The sequence below is a fragment of the Ursus maritimus genome, unplaced genomic scaffold, assembly GCF_017311325.1.
Source record: "Ursus maritimus isolate PB19 unplaced genomic scaffold, ASM1731132v1 scaffold_3, whole genome shotgun sequence".
NCBI lineage: Eukaryota > Metazoa > Chordata > Mammalia > Carnivora > Ursidae > Ursus > Ursus maritimus.
Window position 1 is genome coordinate 7,728,223 of NW_024425563.1, and position 10,685 is coordinate 7,738,907.

At 44.6% G+C, this 10,685-nt stretch overlaps 1 protein-coding gene across 1 annotated transcript in view; it reads right to left on the reverse strand.

Moving 5' to 3' along the window:
• The window catches only part of CNTNAP2 (contactin associated protein 2), a 1,324,851-nt gene that overhangs the window by 139,392 nt on the left and 1,174,774 nt on the right, over positions 1 to 10,685 (reverse strand). Inside the window, exon 20 of the mRNA XM_008697394.2 lies at positions 7,302 to 7,435. Coding sequence (XP_008695616.2) covers positions 7,302 to 7,435 — 134 coding nt within the window. The remainder of the gene's footprint in view (positions 1 to 7,301; positions 7,436 to 10,685) is intronic.

The window sequence follows — 10,685 nt, forward strand, 5'->3', positions numbered from 1 at the left end:
CCTACGAAAAGCAGTCTGTAATTACCATATTCAACTTGACGAGTCTGGAGATAAGCACCTGCGAAGCCATTACCACCATCTGTAAATGCTTTTAGTTAAAGCAGCTAATGTAACCCAAACTACGGCGTACGTCGGCACCTTGAAGCAGAGTGCTCCCGTATGGAAACCTTAGCAAGGTAGCCTTGGCGCTATGGTCAGGTGGTGCGTGGTATGTGGTACAGACACGGACGTCAGTGGCTGGAAAGATGGACAACAATGGTAGGAGACAAAATGTTTTTTCAAACCTGTCACCTCATGGAACTCAGAAGGCAGACTCAATGCCTGTGACCTGTAGCTCTGGGGAAAGTGCTTCCAAAGAGCCGGGATGCTCATGGGAGTCAGCTGCTTCCTGCTGCCTACGTCAAAGATGACGTGGGTTCAGAAAAGAATCGGCCAGCTTCTCGACATCAGTAAAAGGGAATGAAGTCCACAAATTTAGAGCCTTACACCAGAGAATAAGAAATAAACTGCAGGAAGAGGTGACCAAGAGAGACACGTGAAGATTTCTTAGCTCAGCACACTGGCTTAGCTCCATGGGTGAAGGTAAAATTAGGGTCTTTACTTCCCACCCAAGCCTTTTGTTTCAGATGGCCTCAAGAGAGCTGCCATGACCTTAAGAGAGAGGCAGGGGCCCTTGGAAGCGAACGATGACCTACGACTAAGATTTATGTCCAGGAACGGATGGAGGGTTTGCTACTGGAACATGAAACTGACTGAGAGCACACAGATCAGAAGCCAACTCAGGTTTTAGAGGAACTGTATTGATGAAGAAACCAAGACAACTTGTCTACAAAAGACTTATAAGTGTGAAACAGCCCTCAGTGTGACTGGCACTTGCAGGAAACGGACCCCTCAGGTCCCTTCCCTTGCCCTGCTTCAATGAATGCATCTGCAAGCAGTGCAGAGCTGGCCCCAGCAGATTACGGCCAAAGGAGAGCCTCCCAGAGGACGGAGCCATGGAGGCCACAAGAATCAACGGACAGAGATTTGGTTTAGTCAAGACCTATACTCCCCCGCCAAAGGGATGGGAGGATGGGTGGTAGGGGTGGGTCCTCAGAATGCCTGCCTAGCATGATTTCAACCCTGCTAGGGACCACAGGACTTTGCTTTTCTAGAAATATATAAGACAGATTGGGTCTGTCTTTAACCTATGTTATGGGTTAAACCACTGAAATTTTAGGGTCACTTTGTAGTAGCACCTGGTGCGACCCTAATATTTACATCTTTCCTTCTGTCCCTAGCATTAAGCATACTGTGTTTGTTTCCCTTGATTACACTTCCCTGACCATTTTTAGGATTCATATTCAATACATAGCTCCATCAGCAAGCTCCATTAGCAACTGTTTTTATATAATTTGGCTTTAATTCTGATTAATAGCAGGTAAGAAATTATCGTCTTTATTTTAAAAGACAGAATGCAGTGATTTTTTTAAAACATTTTTTTGAAAATTCCTGACGAAAACAACTGAAGTCATGCTCTTTGTGGTACAAAAATTGGGGGACCTAATCATTTGTTCTTAAGGACTTGGGAGTTATTTTTTTAAGAAGTCCTTAATTAATTAATTACTTAATTTTTTATTATGTTCAGTTAGCCAACAAAAAGAAGAAAAAAAAAGACCTTAATTTTGCTTGCAGGAGAAATCTGTCAGTTTCTTCTTGGCAAAGATGGGATGGCCCTCCAGTTAGATGAAAGCCAAAATGAACATGACATCCTTACCATCTGTTCATTTTGTTTCGGGAGAACATAGACTATGAGTATCTGTGCCAGAGGATATATCCCTGAGCTCTCTATTGTTTAACTTCCATCAAAGCCCCCAAATATGTGATTGTTATTCTAAGAACATGCAGTTTATTTATTTTTTGGGGCTAGTTTTACCCTTGGATCAGGCCACAGTATCAGAAAGCTGGGTCATGTCAGTCTCTCGCTCCCTTCGTGGGCCCAGCACTCCTCCTCCAACGCCCTCTGAAATTGTTTGCACTGAAATCCATTTTTTAAAGAGATTTTATTTATTTGAGAGCGAGCGAGAGAGTACGAGCTAGGGGAGAGGGGCAGAGGGAGAGGGAGAAGCAGACTCCCCTCGGAGCAGGGAGCCCAAGGACCTGGAACCCCACCCCAGGACCCCAGGATCATGACCTGAGCCGAAGGCAGATGCTTAACTGGCTGAACTACCCAGGCGCCACTGAAATCTGTGTTTAAGTTATGCCTGACTTTCATTACAGATGCGACATTGAATGACCTTGTGGAAAACACATTTGTTGCAGAAATGCTGCTGAAGGCCCTGTCCCCTGCTTTCTCAGGGCTCACTCTGTAGCAAGGAGGACCGAGGGCCTTGACCAGCACTGCATTAAAAAAAAATTCTGAAGAAATAGAGCAAAATGCCAAAATTTGTAATGTTTGGCTGGTAGACACATATTATTATTCTCTGTGCTTTTGCATGTTTTTGAACTATTTCATACTAATAACAATTACTGTCATTATTGTTGTAATATCACTCAATTTCTTACTGGTCACAGGTATCCACTTTCTTTTATATTTTTTATAAGACTTTAAAATTTATTTTAGAGAGAGGATGCGCCTGCGTGCTCACAAGCAGAGGGAGGGGCAGAGGGAGAGGGAGAGAGAGAATCCCTAAGCAGACTCCCCACTGAGTGGGGAGCCTGACACAGGGCTCGATCCCAGGACCCTGGGATCAGGACCTGAGCTGAAATCAAGAGTTGGACGCTCAACTGAGGGAGCCACCCAGGCGCCCCTGGAGGAATCCACTCGCAAAGCCTCGTGCCCATCCTTCCAGACACCTCACCATCAAGTGATGGTTAGGAGCACGCGTGGACTGAAGTGTGACCCACCCAGGCCTACCCATGCTTCCACAGCTTCCCACCCTTGACCTTGAGGCGAGTTATGTCGGACTATCTGAGCTTCAGTTTCCACATCTCTAAAGTGGGGATCAGAACGCTGCATATCTGATATGGTTCTGGGGAGGACTGAATGAGAGGCCGCGTTTAACATCCTTAGCTCAGTGCCGAGGACACAGTGAGCATCCATGAATGTGAGCTATGACCATGGACGTGACCTTGCCCAAAGGGACAGTGCTACGGGGCAGCTTCCTATGCCTGTAAATATAACCCAGGCTATGTAAGAAATATATATACACCTTTGGGACTTGCTTCAATTCTCTATGTCATTGTTCAGACTGCCTGTGAGCCACCTGACGTCCCTTGAGCAGTGGGTTGGTGGACGGAAGGAAGGGAAAGAGCAGAAAGCAGCTCTGGACAGCAGGAAGGAAGGAAAGCGAGAAGAAGGGCTTTGTGACACAAGACTTTGAAATCATTCCTCGTGATGTTCGGCTCTTGGAGTCATCTAATTGGCATGAATTTTCATCGCGTATAGTACTTTTTCAGGTGCTCGCTGCCTGCCCGGGGTTTGTCTTACATCTCGACTGGCGGTAAGCCTTCAGCTATGATCCCTGGTGCAACTGTGCGTTTTCATAAATGACGCCACTTGAGGCCTGTCACGGGCTCTGGCTCACTCCGGTGTCTGAGGACTCCTAGAGTCAGCTCCTCATTATCTATGTGGAGATTGGGCACTTTGTGTTTTGGCAGCAAATGTTTCATCCAAGGTCAATTTCCCTCAAGGGCTCAGCATCATTTCAGACAGTATGTGCTCAGGGAATGCAAATTAATTTAATGTTAGCTTTAGCCAAACCCAGCTAGGAAAGTAAACCTTCTTTTAAAAACACCGTAAACACTGATAAACATCGTTGGGATGATGTGCTGTTTGTGTGTATATATAAATGTATAAAATTTCACCTTAATTCCAGAGGCATCATTCCATAGCACTTTATACTCATGGCTGAATTAGCCTTATTTTTATTCTTTGATTAGAAGTTCATTTTAATTTGAAATTATTTGAATATCTTTGTCATTATATTTTGTTATACAACTGGGGGCTGTCAAAATGGGTTGAAGATATCTGTATGTTTCATATTTTTGTTGGATTATAAAAAGGCAACACGTACCCAAAAAAATGCAGCACATGCTTATAAGAGAAAATGAGGAAATACAGAAAACTCTAGAGGAAACCAAATCACTTAGAATCCCTTCACACAGAAATAATCATGATGAACATTTTCCTATATCTCTCCCACACATTCTTGAGGTTGTAGAAGTTCTTAAGATGGATTTGTAGATTGCTTCCAGAAAAAAGGTCAGTGTTCTCTAGAGTTCTAAAGGTACCCTCAGATTTACCTGCATTCTCCACAAGGCCTTCCCACTGGAAAGAAAGCGGAGAGTCTGTCTGACCTACTTTTCCATAAGGAAGAGCCATATATTTTTTCTTCTGATATTAGCCTAGCTTTATTTTCCATCTGAGCTGGGTTGGAGAGGCTGAGAAAGACCAGAGCACCAAAGAGCATGAAGTCTTTCCTAGGTGAATTCAAGTGGGTTGAAGTGTCTGGCTTTCTAAACACATCCAGAAATTCCAGTGCAATTGCATTGATCAAATGACAGAAGGAGTGGGGGCAGGACCTTCCGCCACCCTTGGTACAATTCCTATGGCAGAATTCCACCCACAACTTTGGAGCGCTCCCCACTTCTATGCTGTTCCTAACCTCAAAGTACGGCGCAGCCTGTGTTTTCACACCTCTCCTGTCTCTTTTTTCTGGAACCAAGTTCCTATCCTTCTGGAGGATTTTCCCCAGTTCCCCACTTTAAGCATCTGATCGGGGCTGCCAATCATCATTCTCCCTCCTCTTGCCAATAGGGCGGCACATAACCCAAGCCAGGCCAATCACAGATCTTCCCTGAGGTTTTGAAATGAGAACCAGGAGACTTTCTTCTGATAGCAGAACTGAGACGTGAGCCCCGTGCTCCAGTGCCTGCGTTCCATGATATGGAACAGAGGGAGCCTGCCGGAAGAGGTATTAATCCAGTCCTCAGAGAGGGGTGGACAAGGAGAGATAATAGAGGAAGGGAGGCACGGATGGGAGAGGGCCAACAGCCTCTAGCCTTTGTTGTAATCCTCCAGGTCCCCTGGATTTTCTTCCAAAATTTTAGTTTGCCCTTTCTTAAATTCTATTACCTACACTAGGAATTTTCCCTACAAATGAATTCTGAATTGGTTTTCTGTCATTTGCAACCAAAAGAACTCTGAGCAGTAGAACCAGACTTTCCCCAAACCCTCCTCAGTCTCCTGGACTTTCTGCGTTCTGTGCTTTCTAGACTTCTCTGGCTTTCTGTGCCTCAAAAGCCCCAAGTTCCTAAAATAGCCTATCCCTCTCCTAATCCCTCTCCCTCTCCCTGTCTTCAGGGCAATCTCTAATTCGGTGGCAGGTAGCAGCTTTGATTAAGCTGATCTTTGTTCTTAAAGGGTTGCTGGTTAGGGGGCACCTGGGTGGCTCAGTTGGTTAAGCATCTGCCTTTGGCTCAGGTCATGATCCTGGGCGTCCTGGGGATCGAGCCCTGTGACAGGCTCCCTGCTCAGCGGGAAGTCTGCTTCTCCCTCTCCCTCTGACTCTGCCCCCTGCCTGTGTACTCTTTCTCTTTCTCTCTCAAATAAATAAATAAAATCTTAAAAAAAAAAAGGGGGGGGTTGCTGGTTAGTTCTGAAGAATCCCCAGTTGGCAGAATGTGCCAGAAGGCAGGGCCTGCCTTACCTATCTTTACTCCAGACATCATTTTGGGAAACATACCTAGAAATGGCTCTATCAGCTCTGCTCTCTCCTCTCACCGACCCGGCCCTCCTCTGTGGCCAGGGTTCCCCACCCACAAGGCTCAGTTCTAACACACAGAGCATTTTCCTGGAGACAGGGAGAGTTAGTTCTGCAAGGTTCCACAGCTCAGGTAGGCCTCCTGCACTACCCTGCTCCCAAAGCTGACTGTTGAGCCCTTTTTGACTTTTAACATTATTCTGTAATGCTGCAATGGCAAGAGACGTCACTTTAAAAGAGGTGACAGATGGCATGGGTTAAAACAAGAGAATGTTTCTAATTAAAACCCAATACACATAATATTGAAAAAATGGTATAAAACCATCCTAATCCTGTAATGACATAAACTGTACCACTCCTGGCCTTGCTGGCTTTTCTGAATAAACCTGGAGTTATGGTTCAAGATGGGCTTGGTTTTGCTCAGTGAATAATCTGCAGCTTCTAAGATGAGCCAGGCACTGCGCTAGGCCCAGGGACTCTGCCCACCACCGCGAGGTAACCTTATTTACACATATTTGATTGACTGCACGAGAAACTGTAACCGCATGTTGTCAGTTTCCTAGGAAAGACCTGTCCCTAAAATACCCTCCAGCATTTACTGCTAAAGGCCAAGCGTAAACTCCGTATCAAGTTATGAATTTGACATCCACCGCTGCTCAAAACCAGACAGGACTCGTGCCTTTTCTCTGCAGCCTGAACTTCCCACAGCAACCGGCCGCATCCGAATGAGGTCTGAGTGGCTGCTGAACCCCGGCCAAATGACACTGCACTCTGCTGACAAAACAGTATCCCCCTGCTGTTCTTTTTCCTGACAGGTATCTATTTTGGACTCCTTCTAGAGAATGCACTGACAGTTCCCATCCTTGATCTTTTGGCTTAGTTCCCAGGGAGACTTCCTCATGCTATGTTTTATTCATGGTGCCTCCCAGGCTGCTTTCTTCATTGTGAAAATCAGTGGTGGGGGTAGGGACAATCAATGAACCTGAAATAAAATTTGACTGTCATAATAAAATCGTCCCTTTGTGTGCTGAAAGCCTACAACCAGAGTCTGAGATTCGGGGGGAGGTCTGTGTTTTGAGGATTTTTCAGGGGAAGCATCCATAGAGGAAAAAAAACAACCAACCAACCTATAGTTATTCATATTGTGTTGGAGCAGCGAAAGAAGTGGGTCAGATAAACCGAAATAACCTTTGCTGGGAAACACGATAAGCTTCAGACATCTGAGAGCATGGAGAAAAATGATGGTGTGATAGATAAAAACAGGAGACTGAGAGATGTGTGAGCCTAAAAGCAGCCAGGCTACAAAGAATATACATAGTAAACATTTATTCTACCTTCTCTCTAAAAAACGTCTTCACCATTAAGTCCATCATTGTCTTTCCTTTAGTGTCCATACATCCTTCTATTTCCCTGGTTGGGACTTTGTAGGAGAAAGTGTAATAAGCATCTCTTCTGCCCGTCCCAACCCCCCAAAACAAAACCAGCGTCCAAGGAGAGCAGAGGATAGAGATTATAACACTGTATCACGTATAACCGAGGTGCGCACATTTCGTATACCTTGAGAATTACGGTCCTCTCGTGCCGGGTGATGTTAACAATGTGGGGCTGTCCATTGGCCATGTTCCTGTGATCTACATCAATGTTATAGGGCTCCCTGGTGCCGCCCAGGTTGTACCGAATCTGTAAGTTTCCTATATAAGGAAAAGAAAAGAAACTGTCATTTCTTTGCTCTAGGTTTCATTTGATGCTCAGGCTTGCCCCCTTTGCTGTCCACCGATACCATGGCTGTTCAGAATTCTGACTCTCTAGTTCAATGGCACGCTGAGCCAGAAGGGTTCAGAGCCCTGGCCTACACGAGTTTACAGTCTACCGACAGTGAGCCATCAGTGACCATCACCTCCAAGCTGAAGCAGCAAATGGTCTACATGATCCAAACTGGGACTGCGCCTGGGAAGGAGGATGAGAACATACACAATATAGGACTGTGGAGACGCCTGCAGACTGATGAAATACCGTGTGAAATGAAAAATAAATGCAGGATGCAGCGATGGTCTCACGCCATCCGCAAAGTGTGACATTCGGCATATAAAAGAATCATGAGCATACAATATTAAAAATAAACATAATTTACAAAAGATAAATACATGGGATTTGGGGTGGCTTCACGGAGACCAAGAAAACAAAGGAAAGAATTTTATTCTAGGATAGAGATTGCGTCAATCCGAATGCAAATCAAAGGGAAGATGGGCTTCCTGGGCCCCTGAGTCCTCACTGCCCCTCAGCTCCAGCTCACTTGGCCTCAACAAATTATTCTGTTTTTCTCTCTATCTTGCTTCTCCCCAGTAATGACAGACAATAGTCAAAAAGACTGATATAATATTCTAGATCTTGCTGTTAATTAATCTGCACAGCAAACATAACTTGTATTTCTTATTTATGATTTTTAAAGACATCAATTTTTTATCTCATTTTTAACTCAAATTGGAATCTTCATGTTAATAGCCTTCGACATCCCATAGCTTAATGACGGAGCGAGCAGCCTAGCAAGAGTTTGACCAACTGTAAATCATCTCACAGGGTCTTTGTTGCCTCTTTCTTGAGGAACAAAATGGATATCCTGATTTTTAAGTTATGAAATAAAATACAATATTTAAAACTTAGAAAGTAAACAGAAAGATAAAAAAGAAAGAAAGAAAAGAAAGTCATCAGAAATCTCACCATCGAGAGATAACTACTCTAAATATTCGGCAGCGTCTTTTCCCAGAAATTGATCACGTCCATACATATCCATAGACACAAATAAATGCAACAGTTTCTAAACGCTGCTCTCCCTTACTTAGCATTACACGGGGTAGTTTAAATATTCTACCGTGTCCCTGGAATTGAAAGCAGCATACATTACATTAATCAAGAATTAACTGTTATTTCCTAATTTCGCTTTCTGAACAAATCTGACAAACCTTCCCCGTTTCTGAGTTTTTCCTGAGTATTTTGTCCTTGATTTGTTTACTTATAGCATTTCGACCAAGCACGGCTGATTCTCACCTCCTAGGGGTGTCTGAATTCACATACTCTCCTCCATCTCCATCAAAGCACAGGCAACCCCTGGCACGGGGAGTGGACCCCAGGGGAGCCCTCTTCCTGGTGGATGCAGCTCCACGCAGAGCTGGCCTGTCTTGGTGCCTTTGTGCTGACCATGCGGTGTCAGGGACCTGACGGCCACCACCTGAGCCTCACCTGCGTCGTCTTCTGCCTGGACCACCTGATCCGAATCCATTTCTCCTTAACAATGACCCCTCTTGGCCTCATTTCTGAGTCCCCTTCTTCTCTGCTCTTCCTCACTACCAATCCCATCAAAGGAGAGGTCTTACTGGCACTTCAAACACAGCATATGCAAAACCAAACTCTTGACCTTTCCCCTCCAAAAGTATTCCATCTCTATTGTCCACATTTCAGTTAATGGCTACTCCAACCTTCAGGCTATTCCTGCCAAAAGCCCTGCCTCCCCTCTTCCTCCTATATCACACACATCTGTCAGCAGCTCTCCTTGGCTCTATCTTTAAAATACACCCTGACACTTACTTCCTTTCATCACCTACACTTCTACCCCCTGGACCAAGCCACCACTGTCATTTGCCTTGATTATTGGACTCACCTCCATACTAACAAACCTCCTTGCTTCTACCATTCCCCCAGCTCCCCTACCCTAACCCAGCCTCTGCACACATACCCAGTCCCTTCTCAGAGGGCAGTGAGAGTAATCCTCTGCTCAGAACCCTCCATGGGGCTTCCTATCTCAACCAAAGCAGAAATCAAAGTCTGCTTAATGGCTCACCAGGCCCTATATGCCCTATTATCTCTGACATAATCTCTTATTCTCCTCCTTGCTGACTCCTCACCAGTCCACCTTAGCCTCCTTGCTGTTTCCTCAGAAGCCAGAATGTTCCTGCCTCAGGACCTTTGCACTGGCTGGCTCTTCTGTCTAGGATACTCAGTCCCCAGTGTTCTGAATGGCTGACCCCTCAGCTGCTTTAGGTCTTTGCTCAAATGTCCTCTCAGTGATTATTTCTGTGACTTCCCCCATTAAAAGAAGAATATACCCACTCCTTTCCCTTGGCCAGGTCCTCCCTTTTCTGCCTTATTTTTTTTTTCTATGAGAGTAGTAATTTTTGTTTATATTCTCTGTATTTTATTCCCAATTCCTAGAATAATGCCCGATACTTAGTAGGTGCTGAATAAATATGTCTGTTGAACGAGTGAATGATTGTCTCCTTGCTTCTGTGCTTTTATTCTTGCAAAGAGATTTCTTCAAAATGCATAATTGATGATTTCACTGGTTCACTAAAAACTCTTCAAAGCCTTCCAGTTGCTCATAGGATGAAGACATACATTCTTAATATAGTGTATGATGTCTTGTCTGATCTGACTTCTGCCTGTTATGTTATTTTCAAATGATACCATTTACTCTCACTTTTTACATTCAAGCTACCTTGGACTTCTGTTATCCCTAGAAAATACAATTCTCCTTTCTATCCCAGGACCTTTGAATACGCTGCTCTCTTTTTCTGAGCTGCTTCTTTCCCCACCCTTCAGTGTTTTACTCTATTTTTCCCTTTACCCAAATAGCATTAAAAACAATCTATTGTTTGGGACCAAACAGGACGTGATTAGACAGTTGTCTGGCTATGTGCAGAAGAACAAGTTGACTGTCTTGAGTTTTTATTCCCTCCTTCTCGTGCTTGGACCGCGTATAATCACAGCCGGTTATCTTGAAGATACAGCTGTATTCATTCATCATTTGTTTACTCATTTCTTTGGAACACATTTATTCAGTGCTCTTGGAAAGCACTGTTGGATCCAACTTTTCAACGCCTGAATGTGGGCTGGCTGGCTGGCTATCAGTGCACAGTGCACCTCTAAGAACCACATACTGCACCCCCC